The sequence below is a fragment of the Scyliorhinus torazame genome, chromosome 31 (assembly GCF_047496885.1).
Source record: "Scyliorhinus torazame isolate Kashiwa2021f chromosome 31, sScyTor2.1, whole genome shotgun sequence".
NCBI classification, from domain to species: Eukaryota; Metazoa; Chordata; class Chondrichthyes; order Carcharhiniformes; family Scyliorhinidae; genus Scyliorhinus; species Scyliorhinus torazame.
This window is the reverse complement of record NC_092737.1, coordinates 6,446,110-6,466,127: the sequence shown is the minus strand read 5'-3', so window position 1 is coordinate 6,466,127 and position 20,018 is coordinate 6,446,110. Positions and strand designations below refer to the sequence as shown.

The window sequence follows — 20,018 nt, the reverse complement described above, 5'->3', positions numbered from 1 at the left end:
CTCAGCGTCGAGCAGCAGGTCGAAGGAGCCGGTTCCGGCTGGAGCGAGCTGCCCCAGCATAATGTTCTCGGACACCCCCTTCATCGGGTCCATTTCACCGTGCGCCGACGCCTCCATTAAGACGTCCACCTGTGAACAGACAAGAGGGGCCGCAGTGAGCGGATGGGCGCAGCACCCTACGGTTAAACAGAAGCCCGGCCAGCCCTCCCTGATGGATGGGAGGGATCCCACAGCTGTTAAATGCAAGGGAACACAAAAGGTCCCCTCCCCCCGACTGTGTGGCACTCCTCAGCACCACTCCTGACCATATTCCTGGGTCCCCAGATGGCACGGCACTCCCTCACACCCACCAACATAAACACACCTGGCCATCAGGCACCGCAAGTTTGGTCTGACCGCAACGTGCAAACTGTTCCGCACAAACCCCTTACCGTTTCTTCGAAGGAACACTTCATGAGTGGGCCGGTGTCTTGCCTGTTCACACCGTGACGGGTGATGGCCATCAAGTGGCCCCGGCAGGTCATGGTGTCGCACAGCAGCGACAAGTGGCGGTAGTTGACGTAGGAACCATCGAAGGAGATGACGTGGTACAGCTCCCGCTCCAGGGCCTTCCGCACTGCTTCAATACCAAGAACCTGGAAAAGAAAGGTTCAGGAAGTCTAACTCCGGTCCCGACCACACCTCACCGTAACAAATCAAAGAGCCGCAGGCGTTGAAAATGACCGCCTTGTATTTATAGATCACCCCGAATGTCGTAAATCAAGGAGTTACGTCGGAACGGTCAAATACAATCTGATTCTCAGCCACATGGCAGGAGGTCATAACAGGCGACCAACAGGGTGATCAAGGTGATCGGTTTTAAGGAACATCTTCAAAGCAAGAGAGTGGAGGGATTTAGCGAGAGAATTTCAGACCTCAGCACCAGGGTGCCAAAATTGGGGACACGCCTGGAACTGGAGGATTGCACAGATCAGGGAGGGTTTCGGGAGCTGGAGGAGGTTACCGACACGGGGTTCGAGGGGCAAGGCGAGGGTGCCAAGTAGGTCAATAAGCACAAGAGGTGGAGAGTGCGGGAGGACTTGCTGCACCTCAGGAGGGGGCTTTTGGGGGCGAGTGGAATTCAAAGGCAAAGATACGATTGGTTCCAAGCTACCCAGACTCGATTCGGTCTGTGTCTCTGGGCGAGACTGGGGCGATTATTGGAGGGAGGGGGAACGTCTCTTACAGCAAGGAGACGCTACGGGGCCCGAAAGGCCTGCCTCAGAGGCGGGCGACTCGAGGAGGCCTGAAAACGGAATCATGTTCCTGGAACTCTCGCTCCCTCCTGCCCCAGGATGACTGAGTGGGGAAAGGCCCCCCCCCCGGTTAACAGCACAGCCCCGCAGGTTTACCGTGAAGATCTCCACAATGTCGTTGGAGGTGGTGCGCACGGGGTCCACGTCCTTCTCACTCAGCACCCTCATCAGGCTGACTCCGTCCGTCTCCAAAATCCACTCCTGGAGGGCTTTGAATTCGCCTTCCTCCGTGATAATGATCTTCTTTTTATTGTCTGTCTGAGGAAGGTGCATGTACACCTGAGGGAGAGAGGGATGAGGAGAGGGTTTAAAAAGCAGAAACAATCACGTCCTCCAGAGTAGAGAGCCCCGGGTGTGTGGAATCTTTCCCGACAACTCCCACAAGATCCTTCTTGCGATACACCAGAACCGTGCTCAGTGCGGTCGCAGCAGGTTTATACAAAAGTTTAACAAAACGTTGCCACTTTTAAATTCTATGTTCCCGACAGGAATCAATGTTTCCAGACGAGCAGGATTGGAGCAGTGCTCCATTTAGAGAGGTGTACCCGTGCCTCCAGCAGTCAGCACATTTAGATTCTCACCACCCCAGGTGTATGTCACCTCCTTACATCTCGCCAGCAAAATGTATCACAAAAAAATCAGATCAAGTCTCAATTTCTGGGGCGGCGCAGTGGTTAGCACTGCTGCCACAGGGCACCGTGGACCCGGGTTTGATCCTGGCCCGGGTCACTGTCCGTGTGGAGTTTGCACATTCTCCCAGTGTCTGCGTGGGTCTCGCCCCCACAACTCACAGGGATGCGCAGGGCAGGTGGATTGGCCGCGCCAAATTGCCCCTCAATTTGGGAAAAGAATTGGGTACTCGAAATTTAAAGAAAGTCTCAATTGCAGCCCCCCAGACTAACAGAGCGCAGGGTCGATCTCCGCTCCTGCAGCCTTCGCACCGACCAAACCCTCACCTTACTGATCTGCTCAATCCCCTGCAACGTCATGTCCGTCAGCATGTTTGACTCGATACACCGCAGGAAAACGTCATCATCCATCTTGTCCACGACCTCCTCCTCTTGCTGCAAATGTTTCAATCGAAGAGCGGCAGTCACAATCAACATCGCACAATCAGGTTAGGAAGGCGAGGCTTCTTTATTCAGTAATTAAAGCTCCCTCTACACTGTCCCCATCAAACACTCCCAGGACAGGGTACAGCACGGGGTTCGATACAGAGTAAAGCTCCCTCTACACTGCCCACATCAAACACTCCCAGGACAGGTACAGCACGGAGTTAGATACAGAGTAAAGCTCCCTCTACACTGTCCCCACCAAACACTCCCAGGACAGGAACAGCACGGGGTTAGATACAGAGTAAAGCTCCCTCTACACTGTCCCCATCAAACACTCCCAGGACAGGGTACAGCACGGGGTTCGATACAGAGTAAAGCTCCCTCTACACTGTCCCCATCAAACACTCCCAGGACAGGTACAGCACGGAGTTAGATACAGAGTAAAGCCCCCTCTACACTGTCCCCATCAAACACTCCCAGGACAGGTACAGCACGGGGTTAGATACAGAGTAAAGCTCCCTCTACACTGTCCCCATCAAACACAGTCCCGCCTGCACAGCTCTCGGAATAATTCCGGACTAATCTCACCTCCTGGAATTTATTCTCGTCACTGTTCATGATGCGTATTCTTAGGACCAATTTCTCTGCATTGTCATCGTTAAATATGCAGTTCAAATCATCACCAAAGCCTGTTGGGTACAAAACACGACTGGATGTTACACGATGCAGTAATGAGGCTGTTCTTACAGCTCGGTTTAACAGGGAAAAGAAATATCCAAAAAGCTTTTATGTTCTCCCTCCAGCCCCCAGGAACCTCGCCACCATCGTCAGCCGTGACGACCCACATCTACCGCCAATTCTACCACGTCAGACAGAGGCAGACGAGTCTCTCACCCGCGTTAATTTTCTCCGCAATCTGCTCCATGGTCAGCTTCCGGTCCGTCATGTGCTTGCGATCAAGCTCGATCCGGAGGAGCCAGGGCGAGATCCGCGTCACGTCAAAGTCGGGCATCTCGTAGTAGACGTTCACCCACTCCTGGTCCTCTGACACCACCGTGTTCTGGGGGTCAGGGTCGTAATAGATGGCCGTGTTGGCAGTCACCTTCCGCAGCGTGGTGTGTTCCAGTCGGCAGAGGATGTCCTGCGGGAATAGCAGCAGGCACCGTTACACAGCCGTTCCTCTGGTGGTGCTGCCCCACCCCCACTTTAGGAACCCCAAAATCATATCCCGCCCCCCCCATATATTGTGCACACGTTGACATACAGGGAGATACTCTCCCACGCTTGGAGTGGCTTCAGGATCTGAACCATGGTCCCCTTCCCCAATTATCTGTGTGCCCCCGTTTGGGGGAACATGCCCTCAGTACTCTGACCCTATATGCAAAGGATGTTCTTTTGGTTTATATTTGCCTCCTTCGATTGTCCTATCCTATCCTCAAAAGCAGGAGGCAACCATTCGGCCCCTCCAGCACTTGTCAGTGAGGTCGCAGAGATCGACCTCACCTCCTCGCTCTCGCATTATCCCCCCCCAACTCGGAGAGTCTCTCGCTCAGACACGACCCCCCCCAACTCCCTGGGACGGAGAATTCCAACGATTCACAACCTGCGCAGCGAAGTAGTCCCTCCTCGTTAAGAACCACTAGGTTGCCACCTTATCCTTCACCGCAGCGCCTCGAAGCTCTCCCAACACCTACCTTGGCACGCTCGGCATCCCTGGCAGACTGGCCCAGCAGGAAGACCGTGAGCGAGGGGGTCTTGGGCTTCTTCGAGATGTTGATCAGCTCCTTCAGACGCGGGACGCCCAGGGTGACGTTCTTGGCTGACACGCCGGCGTAGTGAAAGGTGTTCAGGGTCATTTGCGTGGCGGGCTCCCCCAGTGACTGGGCTGCCAGAGCGCCCACCATCTCTCCAGGGTGAGCCTAAGAGGGCAAAAAGGAAAGAGCTAGCAAAAGTTCCAAGCACCAACTTTGCAGAGCCCTCGAGATTACTCCGAGTGGGCACACTTTGGTCATCGCCCCTGCCCGCTATCAAACATCAGGATCAACTACAGAGCAATGCGTACCTCCGACACCAGCTTGCCACGCATTAACAACATTCACTGGTGAGTTTTGTGGATGCTAATCACCAATACACAAGTCAGGCAGCCATTGTTCAGCTTTCCAGCACAGCAGGGCCTCACGGCCCCACAGAAAGACCCCATCATCGCAGCATTGACAATAGCTCCAGCTGTTCACAATATATATTAATGATTTGGATGAGGGAACAAAATGTAACATCTCAAGCGTTTGCAGATGATACCAAATTAGGTGGGAGGGTGAACTGTGACGAGGATGCAGGGATCCTACAGCAAGATCTGGACAGGTTGGGCGAGTGGGCAAACCAATGGCAGATGCAGTATAATTTGGATAAGTGTGAGGTTATTCATTTTGGAAGCAAAAACAGGAAGGCAGATTACGACCTGAATGGTTGTAAATTAGGAGAGGGGAGTGTGCAGCGGGACCTGGGTGTCCTTGTGCACCAGTCGCTGAAGGTAAGCATGCAGGTGCAGCAGGCGGTAAAGAAGGCTAATGGTATGTTGGCCTTCACTGCGAGAGGTTTCGAGTACAGAAGCAGGGATGTGTTGCTGCAATTGTCACCTCCTTGGTGAGGCCACACCTGGAGTATTGTGGGCAGGTTTGGTCTCCTTCTCTGAGGAAGGATGTTCTTGCTGTGGAGGGAGTGCGGCAAAGGTTTACCAGGCTGATTCCAGGGATGGCGGGACTGTCATATGAGGAGAGATTGAGTAGGTTGGGATTGTTCTCGCTGGAGTTCAGAAGAATGAGGGGGGATCTCATAGAGACTTATAAAATTCTAACAGGACTGGACAGGGTAGATGCAGGGAAGATGTTACCAATGATGGGTGTGTCCAGAACCAGGGGTCACAGTCTGAGGATTCAGGGTAAACCATTTCGGACAGAGACAAGGAGACATTTCTTCACACTAAGAGTGGTGAGCCTGTGGAATTCATTACCACAGGAAGTAGTTGATGCTAAAACTTTGAATATATTCCAGAGGCGGCTGGATATAGCCCTTGGGGAGAATGGGATCAAAGGCTATGGGGAGAAAGCAGGATTAGGCTATTGAGCTGGATGATCAGCCAAGATGGTGATGAATGGCGTAGCGGGCTCGAAGGCCTCCTCCTGCTCCTATCTTGTACGAGGGAGAGGGGGGATTGAGTAGGGTGGGCCAATATTCTCCAGAGGTATTAAATTCTCAAAGGGTAGATGCGGACATGGAAGACCAAGTCAGAGATCTGGTTACTGGATAGGCACAGCAGGGAACCCGTTACCCTCCAACACACCCAAGCCGCAAACGGTCGGACGGTTCGCTCACAATTGACTGGTTGAACTTGGCTTCAATTTCCCCCAGCAGCCACTCGAAGGCCTCTCCGCTGAGCCGGAACTCCTCGATCATGCGGCGGCTGCACAAGGTGGAGCGCAGGTGGATGTTGAAGAGCAGTGTGGCATTCTGCTGCGCCTGGCGGCTGAGGGGGTCCTCCCCGTTCACGATGATCAGTTTCTTGCTCAGCTCCTTCACACCTGCAGCAGAGGACGGAGTCTCAGAACCAGCTCAGCCCATCGGGTCTGCACCAACGCGTGAAAAAGAAAAACCCACCCGACCGACCGAATCCCGGTTTCGCCAGCACTTGGCGCCTGGCCTCGAATGTTAAGACGTGCCCAGTGCTCATCCAGATACTTGGTAAAGGATGTGAGGCAACCCGACTCTCCCACCCTCCCAGGCGGCGCGTTCCAGACCCTCGCCACTCTCTGGGTAGAAAAGGATTGTCCTCAAATCCCCCCTAGTGCTCCCACCACTCGCCTTGAACTTGTGTCTACCGCGTGACTGACCCTTCAACTCAGCGGACCAGCTGCTCCCTATCCACGCCCCTCAGAATCTTGATGCGGAGAAGGCGGCCTTGGACTGGGGTGAGCGCAGTAAGAAGTCTTACAACACCTTAAAGTCCGACAGGTTGGTTTCGAATCACTAGCCGAGGAAGGAACTGTGCTCCGAAAGCTCGTGGTTCGAAACAAACCTTGGACAAGTTTGCAGATGATACTAAGATTGGTGGAGTTGCAGATAGCGAGGAGGAGTGTCAGAGAATACAGCAAAAATCTAGATAGATTGGAGAGTTGGTCAGAGAACTGGCAGATGGAGTTCAATTAGGGCAAATGCGAGGTGATGCATTTTGGAAGATCTAATTCAAGAGCGGACTATACGGTCAATGGAAGAGTCCTGGGGAAAATTGATGTACAGAGAGATCTGGGAGTTCAGGTCCATTGTACCCTGAAGGTGGCAACGCAGGTCGATAAGAGTGGTCAAGAAGGCATACAGCATTCTTGCCTTCATCGGACGGGGTATTGAGTACAAGAGTCGGCAGGTCATGTTACAGTTGTATAGGACTTTGGTTTGGCCACATTTGGAATACTGCGTGCAGTTCTGGTCGCCACATTACCAGAAGGATGTGGATGCTTTAGAGAGGGTGCTGAGGAGGTTCACCAGGGTGTTGCCTGGTATGGAGGGTGCTAGCTATGAAGAAAGGTTGAGTAGATTAGGATTGTTTTCGTTGGAAAGACAGAGGTTGAGGGGGGACCTGATTGAGGTCTGCAAAATTATGAGAGGTATGGACAGGGTGGATAGCAACAAGCTTTTTCCAAGAGTGGGGGTGTCAACTACAAGGGGTCACGATATCAAGGTGAGAGGAAAAGTTTAAGGGATATGTGCGTGGAAAGTTTTTTTACGCAGAGGGTGGTGGGTGCCTGGAACGCTTTGCCAGGGGAGGTGGTAGAGGCGGGCACGATAGCATCATTTAAGATGCATCTAGACAGATATGAACGGGTGTGGAACAGAGGGAAGTAGATCCTTGGAAAATAGAAGACAGGTTTAGATAAAGGATCTGGATCGGCGCAGGCTGGGAGGGCCGAAGGGCCTGTTCCTGTGCTGTAATTTACTTGGTTCTTTAACCTGGTGTTGCAAGACATCTAACTGTCCTCAATCTTGCTCACCTCGATCAGGTCGCCCCTCAGTCTTCTCTGCTCCAGCGAAAACAACCCAAGCCTATCCAACCTCTCTTCATAACTGAAATGTTCCATCCCAGGCACCATCCTGGTGAATCTGCTCTGCACCCCCTCCAGCGCAATCACATCCTTCCTATAATGTGGCGACCAGAATTGCACAGTGCTCCCGCCTCACCAAAGGTCTGTACAACTCCAACACGACCTTCCTGCTTAAATTCCTATTGAATCTGCTTCTGCAGATCCCAGGCCTTCCGAACCACCTCATCCACCCTCCCTGTTGCCTTCAGCGATGTTATGGATATGAACCCCCTGTACTTCCCCGGCGTCCTGCTGTTCATGGTGTATTCCCTCACGTGGTTGGTTCTACCAAAATGTATCACCTCTCACTTTTCAGGGTTAAACTCCATTTGCCACTCTTCTCCCCATCTGACCAACCCGACTATATCCTGTAGTCCAAGGCTTTGCTCCTCGTTATTGACCATGCGAGCTTCCCGATCATGGCCCCCCCCCCCCTCGAGGAAGGGGCAGCCTGCTTCAAACAAAACCGGTGAAGGATCCGCTTAACCACCACACCCAACGGTCCACTTCTAAACTGACTTTATCCACCACAAAACAGCGATGCCATGGTGACCGACCAACATCGCTGCCCCCCTTTCTCGTTGGCGACGCCAGGTTACCCTTTATTCCAGGAACACAGCACCGTCTATTCTGCACATTGGACCAATCAGCAGTAACGTGTAACTACCTCTCTCCCGACACAGCCGGCCAAGGGTGCGCTGGAACATCACAGGAACTCATTGAGGTAACGAATGTTCCTCTTGAAGAAAGGTTCCACCCCCCCCCCCCCAGTGGAGTAAAACTGGCGGCACAGTGGTTGGCACTGCAGCCTCTCCACACCAGGGACCCAGGTCGGATTCTGGCCTTGGCTGACTGGGTGGAGCTTGCACGTTCTCCCCGTGTCTGCGTAGGTTTCATCCGGGTGCTCCCGTTTCCTCACATGGTCCGAAGATGCGCAGGTTCGGTGGGGTTACAGGGATAGGGCCTAGGCAGGGTGCTCTTTCCGAGGGTCAGTGCAGTCTCAATGGGCTGTTTAGCCTCCTTCCGCACCGATTTTAATGATAATTTCTCAATTCTAAACTATCATTGCACTCAGAATTTAGTGCAGAAGGAGGCCATTCGGCCCATCAAACCTGCACTGGACTTGGAAAGAGCTCCCTACTTAAGTCCATACCTCCACCCTATAACCCAGTAACCCCACCTAGCCTTTTTTTTGGACACCAAGGGGCAATTCATCATGGCCGATCGACCTGCACATCTTTGGACTGTGGGAGGAAACCGGAGCACCCGGAGGAAACCCACGCAGACACGGGGAGAACGTGCAGACGCTGCACAGAACAAACAAAGAAACGTACAGCACAGGAACAGGCCCTTCGGCCCTCCAGGCCTGTGCCGACCATGCTGCCCGACTAAACTAAAATCTTCTACACTTCCAGGGTCCGTATTCCTCTATTCCCATCCTATTCATGTATTTGTCAAGATGCCCCTTAAATGTCACCATCGTCCCTGCTTCCACCACCTCCTCAGGTAGCGAGTTCCAGGCACCCACTACCCTCTGCGTAAAAAAACTTGCCTCGTACATCTACTCTAAACCTTGCCCCTCGCACCTTAAACCTATGCCCCCTAGTAATTGACCCCTCTACCCTGGGGAAAAGCCTCTGACTATCCACTCTGTCTATGCCCCTCAATGTTGTAGACCTCTATCAGGTCGCCCCTCAATCTCCTTCGTTCCAGTGAGAACAAACCGAGTTTATTCAACCGCTCCTCATAGCTAATGTCCTCCATACCAGGCAACATTCTGGTAAATCTCTTCTGCACCCTCTCTAAAGCCTCCACATCCTTCTGGTAGTGTGGTGACCAGAATTGAACACTATACTCCAGGTGTGGCCTAACTAAGGTTCTATACAGCTGCAACATGACTTGCCAATTCTTATACTCAATGCCCCGGCCAATGAAGGCAAGCATGCCGTATGCCTTCTTGACTACCTTCTCCACCGGTGTTGCCCCTTTCACTGACCCGTGGACCTGTACGCCTAGATCTCTCTGACTTTCAATTCTCCGGAGGGTTCTACCATTCACTGTATAGTCCCTACCTGCATTAGACCTTCCAAAATGCATTACCTCACATTTGTCTGGATTAAACCCCATCTGCCATTTCTCTGCCCAAGTCTCCAGACAATCTAAATCCTGCTGTATCCTCAGACAGTCCTAATCACTATCCGCAATTCCACCAACCTTTGTGTCGTCTGCAAACTTACTAATCAGACCAGTTACATTTTCCTCCAAATCATTTATATATACTACAAAGAGCAAAGGTCCCAGCACTGATCCCTGCGGAACACCACTGGTCACAGCCCTCCAATTAGAAAAGCATCCTTCCATTGCTACTCTCTGCCTTCTATGGCCTGGCCAGTTCTGTATCCACCTTGCCAGCTCACCCCTGATCCCGTGTGACTTCACCTTTTGTACTAGCCTACCATGACGGACCTTGTCAAAGGCCTTACTGAAGTCCATATAGCCAACATCCACTGCCCTACCTGCATCAATCATCTTTGTGACCTCCTCGAAAAACTCTATCAGACAGCGACCCAAGCCGGGAATCGAACCCGGGTCCCGAAACAACAGTGCTAACCACTGTGCTACCATGCCACCCATTCAATACAAGGAATGGTTGCCGGTGAGAGCTCGAGAAACGGTTGGCAAGAAAGTGAAAATCTCGGCTACCTGTCAAACCAATGACGCTAACGGAGAGTCAGATTTGTTTGGAAAAAAACAACGAGAAGCCAGAGGGAACCAGATTGCTCTGAGCGACCCCCAGGGGGTTGGAGAGCCCGTTTCAGGGCGGCAACATTCTAACCGCTGAGCGTTCAAAAACACGAGCCTCGGCGTTCCGTCACTGACCTTCGATCACACGAATCGGGTGCAGATCCGTCACCGTCCGTGTGTTGATGTGAAAGATTTTCTGAGCGTTCCAGATCATACGGAGCAGATTACAGGGTAGTACCACCTGTAGGGGACGGGGAGACAAAGGTTAACACGAAGCAATCCCGCATCAAAACATCAGCTGGCCTCTTTGAAATGGCCCCTAACTACTTCAAAGCGGTCGTGGAGGTGCAATTGCCTGTAACCCAGGATCAGAATTGAGGCTGAGAGTCTCTCTCTCTTTCCCCCCCCCCCCCCCCCAACCCCACCCAGTCGGACGGCAGCAAGCTTTGGCATCTGCTGCCACCTCGGCAAGCCGACAGGACGGGTCAGGGAGTGCACCGGACCAGTAGGACAGGGCGGCAGCACTCTGCCAGCACTGCGGGGGCATGGGGGGGTGGGGCCAACTGAGGGTCAAGCTCATGGGTCTTCCCGGGCAGAGCCCAGCACGCTGCCCATCGAGGGCAAGGTGACAATAGAGCGGGGGGCATTTGAAAAGACAGCATCACGCTATCGAAATGGAGAGAAACCTCCGGGTGCTGCAGTGCAGAGGGATCTGGGGGTCCTGGTGCATGAATCGCAGTAAACTAGTGTGCGGTCACAGCAGCTAATAAGGAAGGCAAATGGAATTTTGGCCTTTATAGTCAAAGGAATAAAAGTAGGGAAGCAACTAAATAATAATATTATTAATGTCACAAGTAGGTTTACATTAACACGGCAATGAAGTTACTGTGAAAAGCCCCTAGTCGCCACATTCCGGCGCCTGTACGGGTTCACAGAGGGAGAATTCAGAATGTCCAATTCAGCTAACAAGCACGTCTTTCGTGACTTGTGGGAGGAAACCGGAGCACCCGGAGGAAACCCACGCAGACACGGGGAGAACGTGCAGACTCCGCACAGGCAGTGACCCAAGCCAGGAATCGAACCAGGGACCCTGGAGCTGTGAAGCAACAGTGCTAACCACTGTGCCACCGTGCTGCCCAATGTACAAGGCATTGGTGAGACCTCACCTGGAGGTCTCTGTAACAGCTTGGGTCCCCTTATTTGAGGAGGGATGGAGTTCCATTGGAGGCAGTTCAGAGGAAGTTCATTAGATTGATCCCGGAGAAGAGGGGTTTTTCGTTTGAAGGGAGATCGAGCAGTTTAAGCCGATACTCTCTCGAGCTTAGAAGAACGAGGGGAGATCAAATTGAGGTGGGCAAGAGATAAACAGCATTGACAAAGTAGACCTGGAGCTGATGTTTACCCTTGTGGGTCATGCTAGAGCGAGAGGTCATGGTTTTAGTATGAAGGGGGACAGACTTAAAACCGACAGGAGGAGAAATTAATTCTCTCAAAAGGTGAATCTGTGGAATTTGCTACCCCAGAGCGGTGGATGCTGGGACAGTGAGTAAATTTGAGGAGATGGACAGATTTTTAATTATTATTTTTGTTTTAAATAAATTTAGAGTGCCCAATCCACCTACCCTGCACATCTTTGGGTTGTGGGAGCGAAACCCACGCAGAGAATGTGCAAACTTCACACGGACAGTGACCCAGCCGGGATCGAACCTGGGACCTCGGCGCAGTGAGGCAGCAGTGCTAACCCACTGCACGACCGTGCTGCCCCAGATTTTTAATTATTAATGAGTTGAAGGGTAAGGGAGAGCGGGTTGGAAAGTGGAGGTGAGGCCGAGAGGGGTTAGTATTGAATGGTGGAGGGGGCCAAATGGCCCACTCCTGCTTCCAATGTTCTCCCACTGAGTCACAGTGGCTTGACTTGGATTAAAGATTCTCAAAAAGCCTTGGAGCCTTAAAAGAGCTGGAGACTGCCTGGGGAGGGGGCTTAATCGCTCAAGGTGGCGCATTAAAAGCTAACACTTCACCCTCTTGGTGGGCAGCGGTCTGAGCTCTCGGTGGGCAGCGGTCTGAGCTCCCCCGGTTGCTCCTACCTTGCTGTCTCCAGTGGGGAATACAGCCCTGAGGACCTCACGATCGTCTCTCATCTTCTCAAACTCCACCTCCAGGTCGTTCTGAATGGCTGCGTTGCTGAGGATTTCCTTCACAATGTCTTCCTGCAGCGTCCGCCGCAGCCCTCGCTCGTTGTTGTACTCCAGTTTGAACCTGCGGGGAATCAGAATGGACCACACATCGTCAGGGGGTCCGTTAAGGTGCACCTCCTCCAGGGCCAGGCCATCAACGGTAACCCCCCCCCACCCCCCCCCCCAACAAAAAAAAAAAAAAACACTCACTTCTTCTCAAAGTTTTTGTGTGATGGTTTGACCGAGGCCAGGTTTTGAAACTCGACACTCTCCCCCGCCAGCCCATCCTCTCCGTAACGCAGCTGAATCACTTGGTTAATGGAGTTTCGGACCGTGGCATCGTACTTCACCATCACAGACTCCATAGACTTGATCAAACGTCTCTGGATATAACCTGGGAGGGAGAGAAAATTCTCCACCGTCACAAAGTGCTTCTCCATCAAACAATGGCATGTTTCCTCACCTGCAGCTCGCCACAGAGACAAGCCGTGAGAGAGGGAAAGGAGAGAGAGAGAGGGGGAAAGGAGAGAGAGAGAGAGAGAGAGAGAGAGAGAGAGAGAGAGAGAAAGGAGAGAGAGAGAGAGGGAAAGGAGAGAGGGAGAGAGGGAAAGGAGAGAGGGAGAGGGAAAGGAGAGAGGGAGAGGGAAAGGAGAGAGGGAGAGGGAAAGGAGAGAGGGAGAGGGAAAGGAGAGAGGGAGAGGGAAAGGAGAGAGGGAGAGGGAAAGGAGAGAGGGAGAGGGAAAGGAGAGAGAGAGAGAGAGCGGAGAGAGAGAGAGAGAGCGAGAGAGGGAAAGGAGAGAGAGAGAGAGAGAGAGGGAGAGAGAGAGAGAGGGAAAGGAGAGAGAGAGAGAGAGAGAGAGAGAGAGAGAGAGGGAGAAAGGAGAGAGAGAGAGAGAGGGAAAGGAGAGAGAGAGAGAGAGAGAGGGAAAGGAGAGAGAGAGAGAGAGAGAGAGAGAGGGAAAGGAGAGAGAGAGAGAGAGAGAGGGAAAGGAGAGAGAGAGAGAGGGAAAGGAGAGAGAGAGAGAGAGAGAAAGGGAGAGAGAGATTGACTGTCAAGGTAGTGCTTCTTGAACTGTAGCCAGTGTTAGTAATGGAGTATCCTTGAGGGGTGGCACAGTGGTTAGCACAGCTGCCTCCTGGCAGGGACCAGTGTTGGGTTCTGGCCTCGGGCAGCGGCCCATGTGGAGTCTCCCGGTGTCTGCCTGGGTTTCCTCCCATGTTCCAAAGACACAGGTTAGATGGGATTGGCCAGGCTGAATCGCCCCTTTGCATCCAACGGTCGGATGGGGATAGGACGAGGGGGTGGGCCTGGCTAGGGTGCTCTGTCGGAGGGTCAGTGCAGACCCGATGGGCCGGGGTTTCACCCCATGCCTCACAAAGGCAGAGGTGCACGAGATGGCGTCCAGGTCCTTATTCGTGACAAACACGGAGCAGCAAGTGCTGAGAAGGGGTCCCCAATGGGGGGGGGGGGGGGGGGGGGGGGGGGGAAGAGAAAGAGAGTGGTTTCAATAAGCCTCTCAGTAACAAGGGTCATCGCAGCCCGTTCTGACCCCGTCCTCCACCAAACCCAGCACAGACGGAGGCCAGGGCGAGGCGACCATCGAATGACTCACCTGTTTCAGCAGTCTTCACAGCAGTATCAATCAGACCCTCCCTGCCTCCCATCGCGTGGAAGAAGAACTCGGTGGGCGTCAGGCCAGCCAGGTAAGAGTTCTCCACAAAGCCTCTGCTCTCGGGCCCGTAGTCATCCTTGATGAAGTGCGGAAGCGTGCGGTGCTTGAAGCCGAAGGGAATGCGCTTCCCCTCCACGTTCTGCTGTCCCACCACAGCAATAACCTGGGCGGAGAAAGGAGATCGGTTACTCGGTATCCAGCCCCGTGCTGTACCTGTCCTGGGAGTGTTTGATGGGGACAGTGTAGAGGGAGCTTTCCTCTGTATCTAACCCCGTGCTGTACCTGTCCTGGGAGTGTTTGATGGGGACTGTGTAGAGGGAGCTTTACTCTGTATCTAACCCCGTGCTGTACCTGTCCTGGGAGTGTTTGATGGGGACAGTGTAGAGGGAGCTTTACTCTGCATCTAACCCCGTGCTGTACCTGTCCTGGGAGTGTTTGATGGGGACAGTGTGGGAGCTTTACTCTGCATCTAACCCCGTGCTGTACCTGTCCTGGGAGTGTTTGATGGGGACAGTGTAGAGGGAGCTTTACTCTGTATCTCACTCCGGGCTACACCGGACTTCGGAATACTTGATGAAATGCAGAACTTCGAGTCTCCACCCCCTTGGAGTCTTTGGTCTGAAAGTAATGTTAAGAACAGGAGTGGGAAGAAGGACCCCGAAAGGGAGGCCGGAGAACGGGGGGGGGGGGGTAAAAGCTCACCTGTGAGATGTTAATCTTCGATCCTTTGGAGCCAGCCACCACCATGGATTTGAAGTTGTTGTACTCAGAGAGGGATTTCTGGGCGGACGAGCCGGTTTTGTCACGGGCATCGTTCAGGATTCTGTTCACCTGGTTCTCAAAGGTTTGCCGCAGGGTGTTCCCCGGAGTGGGCTCCAGCTCGTTGTTGTGTGCTTTCTCGATGACCTGTAACGGCAGAGATCGATCAGCAACGGCCCTGCCCCTGTCCAGGTTCCCACAGTTAGTCAAGGACAGTCTGCAGCCGCGAGAAGGACTCCGGTGGCAAACTCACCTCTATCACATCCTGTTTGGCCTTTTTGATGGTGTTCTGGATGTCCTGGTAAGTTTTGGCATCAGCGATGGAGTCTCCAATGCCAATCGTGTGACCTGTCAGTAACCAATAATAAAATCAGTCGCAAAATTCCTGTGGGTGGGCATTTTCGGCTGTGGAACACACTCCATAACAGCCTGGTTTTTAAATCGCCAGCTCAGTCAACACGTTCGCAGCTCCTACATGTCCTGCCACGCTGTGGCTCGGCAGAGAAGCAGCATGGAACAGGAGGTCATTCGGCCCCTCCACTGGATCTGTACCCGCGGCACCCTAGTAATAATCGAACGGCATTCGAACTAAAATCAGGCAACCCCCCCTCCTCTCTCCATTACCAGTTCCACACTGGTATTGCAGTGTTCCGATTAGACAACGTTCACTGACGAATAAGGGTAATGTTTTTCCACGCTATGAAACGGGGAGGGCCCGGGTGGAGTATTTCGCCGTTTTGCTTTGCGACTCGTCACCCGAAGCCAGAGCTCCCGGAACCAGAGGACCTTCCGTCAACACCAAGCAGGGCGCCGGTCTAAATGCCACCTCATGTCACACAAATCCTCCTACTCCCGACAAAGGATTGCCTCATCAAATGAATAGAATGCGGGCCTTTATCTCAAGGGGACGCGGCGCAGAGCAAATTGTATTACAGCTGAGCCGGGCCAGGGTTTAAGGATGCAGAACACCACGACTGAATTGAACGTGGGGTGGAAGGTGTGTCGCGGAAGAGGGGACCAAGCCCGAACGGTAGCCTCCTGTTGCCTTGGGCCCTTTATTCAGCGGGTTTGGTGGACTGGCCACGCTAAATCGCCCCTCGGCATCCAAAGGTGTGCAGCTTAGGTTAAGGGGTTATTGAGACAGGGCGGGACCGTGGGGGCTAGGGTAAGGGGCTCTTTCAAAAGGGCCAGTGCAGAGTTAGATGGGCCGAATGGCCTCCGCCTGCACTGTAAGGATCTGGTTAACATTGAGCCGGTCCCAAAATTCAGGGAAGGACCCCCTCCCACCCCAGCTCCGACGATACAGTGCGCGAGCGAGCGTTAAACATGTTGTCGGAGTAACAGATTTGCCGGTCACAGATGGGGTGCTGGCAAGCAGCACAGTAACTTACTCCAGTATTATGTACCTCCTGGATGAATCTACACAGCTGTGATGGAAGCACAACCGCGTGAGGGAAGGAGGCCGAACAAAAACCGAGAGAATCTTTACAGCACAAAGTAGGCGTTCGGCCCATCCGGCTGGTGCTAGCTCGTTGTTCGCACTCCCCAAGCGTTTCCAACTTTATTTCTATAGTTTTTTTTTAATATAATTGAGAAACGTGTTGGGTCTCGCACAATCCTCAAGAGTTAGGAGCAGGGGTAGGCCATTCGGCCCCTCCAGCTCCACCGTTGTGTCTTAACCTCGCTCCTTGCTTTTTGGTTTTAAGCTTAGATTGACAAGAGGACACTTTTCAGTTGAGTGACAAGAGCAGGGGTGACCTCGAGAGGCGAGAGACACAGTTCTGTGCAAATGCAAAAAAAAAAGACGTCCGTCCGTAAATTACCCAAGAGGGGCGACGGAGCCACAGCGTATTGAACCCTGGGACACGCCGGTTTACGATGGAGCCACAGCGTATTGAACCCTGGGACACGCCGCAGTTTACGACGGAGCCACTGCGTATTGAACCCCGGGACACGCCGGTGTACGACGGAGCCACAGCGTATCGAACCCCGGGACACGCTGCAGTTTACGACAGAGCCACTGCGTATCGAACCCTGGGACTCGCCGCAGTTCGATTTCTCCAGCGCACGGTTTGCGCCATTACCTTCAATCAATAACCAGTTGTTGATGACAGTCTGGATGTTGCTGTAGAAGAGCCTCGTGATGTCGTGGCCCATCTCCAGGAAGGTGATGTGTACCAGCGACCCAGCCGAGGTACCCAGAGACTTCTTGCACAAGATGCCCATAATCAGCTCTCCATTCTCCACAATCACCTACCCGAGAGAGGGGGAGGGGAAAGAAAAAACACCAGGAGTGGTCCGTTAGTCAAATTGGTAAGAGCCAAGATTGCATACTTATTGAAGGTGGCTCCCCCTTCACCGCATTACACAGATCAGCTGCGAATAAATTCTCTGTTTGACAGTACAAGAGGGAGTGGTCACAATTTAACACGTTAATACATCAGGAGTACTGATAGTTTTGGTTATACTGGAGCCACCCTCCAGTTTGGTAACTTGTGGCATGTTCAGACACATGGGCCTCCCAGCATAAGCCAATGATGTCTTGCTCAGGAGCCAGGAAAACCCATTCACGCCTCCCAGGCGGTGTTACCTTTGTGTCCCCCGGCGAGATGTGTTTGTAAGGCCCATTATCCTCTTCGTCCGGATGAGTGCTGTGTGTCCGGATGCAGTTAATGTGGCCTGGGATGATCAGAGTGAAGATCTGCTTGCCGGTCCAGAGGGGCCGGGGTTTCAGGATGGAAGGCTGCGGGACCTTCCCGTCCCAGGTGGAGAGATGCATCAACAGGTTCATGACTTCACCCTGGGGCGGAGGAACAGAGCAGTGTCAAAAGGCCGATTGCGATCAACCCAAACCGGCACCCCCCCTCCCCCAGCAGTAGACTGAAGATACATCTTTGCACAAGGTCAGGAGCACGGCCCTCAAATCATTCTGCAGCCAAGTACATCAGCGCACTCCCTCCAAATATAACAATAATCTTTTATTAGTGTCACAAGTGGGCTTACATTAACACTGCAGTGAAGCTACTGTGAAAATCCCAGAGTCGCCACACCACGGCGCCTGCTCTGTACACGGAGGGAGAATTCAGAATGTCCAATTCACCTAACAGCACGTCTTTCGGGAGGAAACCGGAGCCCCCGGAGGAAACCCACGCAGACACGGGGAGAACGTGCAGACTCCGCACAGGCAGTGACCCGAGCCGGGAATCGTAGCCGGGGCCCTGACGCTGTGAGGCAACAGTGCTAACCCACTGTGCCATCCATTGGGGGGGGGGGGGGGGGGGGGGGGGGAGAGAGAGAGAGTATTTTGCCGGTTTTCCAATACCACGTGACAAAGTATCCAACATCATTTCCGAATGGCCTGGCTCGAATTGCAAGGTGCCAAACTCCTGAGGATATTGCACCCCCTCCATCAACCCCATCGAATCCTTCCATCATCTTAAAGACAAGGTCAGGAGCTAGTCTACCACAGCGTGCATCACAGGCACCCCACACTGGGCTCTGACTCGCACGTTTGAGCAGCCAGATTGTTCGCCTCACTAAAACAAAAGGTCACTGACAACAAGTTGTCATCGTTTACTCCCGGTCCGGACTCGGGTTAGTTAACTCTACACAGGCCGGACGTGGGTTTTAACACAAGAGGCGCAGCTCCAAGCGAAATCCAGCTTGCCGTCCGCCAGAAAAATCTTACCCTGTCCATGAAGACGTCCCTCTTGGTGAATTTCCGCACCGCCGTCAGCGTGTCCTGCACGATACCCATGACGGGCCTGTTGGACTGCGGTGTGACGATCATCCTGGGCACCATGGCCAGCTCTTGGATCTCCGCTCGCGTCTCCAGGGACTGAGGCAAGTGGAGATTCATCTCGTCACCGTCGAAATCTGCATTGTACGGAGTTGTCACGCTGTAAGTGGGGGAATAAATCAAAGGCCGCCGTTACTCTTGAAACGTTTTTGTCTCCGTTCTTAGCTCAGTTGCCTCATTTAATGGATCAATCCCGAATCAGAAAGACGCGAGAGCCATTAGTATCGGCAGCATGGCCAAACGGAGCGGGGATTTAGGGGGTGGGGCTGGTTGACTGATCGATTGGAATGGGCCCAAAAGGCTGTACTCTTATCAGGTGGCAACTGGATCCTACCCCAGCAAAATGCTTTCAAGTCCGAGGGAGTTTCAAGTTTTGAATCTGGCAGCAGAGGCAAGACGTGCTCTCTCTCTCTCTCGCGCTCTCTCTCTCCAGTAAGGCTGCTGCCAGTGCTGTAATTTGGAACTTGCAGAGGCTTCAAAATAGACCAGAACCTGCTGTCCCTCGCCAGAAAAGCTGCGGATACTCTTGAAACTGCAGGGAAGCGGGATGAATGAATCTACAGAATAGATGACTGCAAACAGAGACCTTAACCTACAAGCTGACTGTGAAGGCAGGTGCACTAAAATCCTCCATCTGAAATAAAGACTCTCGTTCCTTTCACTTATGTTTCACCCCTTTCTTCCTGTCTGCCGTGTGTGTGTATACACAAATATAATGTATTAAAAAATATATATTATATATATTAATAGTTAACTAGTTGTATTTGCTGCATATTTCATTACAGAGTTTGTTATAAATAAACAGCAATTGTGTTTACATTTACAAACCTGGTGAGTGTGATTATTGGGCAGCCGTTGGGCATTTTTCTAAGAATGATTTGTTAATTCACTCGTGTTGCGACTCTGGGACACGCGGGGCTGGAATTGACCTCGCGCCAGTCCAGGGTGGCGTTAACCGTACGCAGGACCCGGGGCAGGAGGAACCGTACTGCTCCCCAAGCCTGTCCCGCCATCCAACGAGATGACGGAATGTCCCGGTCAGCCACAGTGTCCCGGTCAGCTCCCGACATGTTGGCCCGAATGTCCGGTGGGACCACCATCCACAGGCGGACAGGGGGGGGGGGGGCTGGAGGCAGGGGGAAAGAGGGATGGAGGGGGGGGGGGGGGGGGGAGAGAGGCGATAGAGCAAACAGCTTCCGTAAAGGACAGACACTCACCTGAGATTGAGTCGAAAGGTTGACCAGGGCAGGATGCGTACTTTGTGCCCCATCATTGACATTTTATGCAGCGTGGGCTGTCTGTTGAAGATGACAATGTCCCCATCGCACATGTGCCTTTCCACCTGGAATGGACGGACAGTAGGCAGACTAAGTGGAGGGTGCA

The 20,018-nt window shown here is 53.0% G+C and overlaps 1 protein-coding gene across 1 annotated transcript in view; it reads right to left on the bottom strand.

Moving 5' to 3' along the window:
- polr2a (RNA polymerase II subunit A) overlaps positions 1–20,018 on the bottom strand; it is a 36,523-nt gene that overhangs the window by 4,137 nt on the left and 12,368 nt on the right. Inside the window, exons 8-25 of the mRNA XM_072493246.1 lie at positions 19,853–19,977; positions 18,525–18,735; positions 17,427–17,636; positions 16,921–17,089; positions 15,090–15,184; positions 14,780–14,983; positions 14,018–14,240; positions 12,615–12,798; positions 12,315–12,486; positions 10,363–10,468; positions 5,723–5,928; positions 4,045–4,269; positions 3,245–3,491; positions 2,939–3,039; positions 2,252–2,359; positions 1,392–1,574; positions 432–635; positions 1–129 (exon numbers count right to left, since the gene is read on the bottom strand). The exon at positions 1–129 is cut by the window's left edge and continues 58 nt beyond it. Coding sequence (XP_072349347.1) covers positions 1–129; positions 432–635; positions 1,392–1,574; positions 2,252–2,359; positions 2,939–3,039; positions 3,245–3,491; positions 4,045–4,269; positions 5,723–5,928; positions 10,363–10,468; positions 12,315–12,486; positions 12,615–12,798; positions 14,018–14,240; positions 14,780–14,983; positions 15,090–15,184; positions 16,921–17,089; positions 17,427–17,636; positions 18,525–18,735; positions 19,853–19,977 — 3,102 coding nt within the window. The remainder of the gene's footprint in view (positions 130–431; positions 636–1,391; positions 1,575–2,251; positions 2,360–2,938; positions 3,040–3,244; positions 3,492–4,044; positions 4,270–5,722; positions 5,929–10,362; positions 10,469–12,314; positions 12,487–12,614; positions 12,799–14,017; positions 14,241–14,779; positions 14,984–15,089; positions 15,185–16,920; positions 17,090–17,426; positions 17,637–18,524; positions 18,736–19,852; positions 19,978–20,018) is intronic.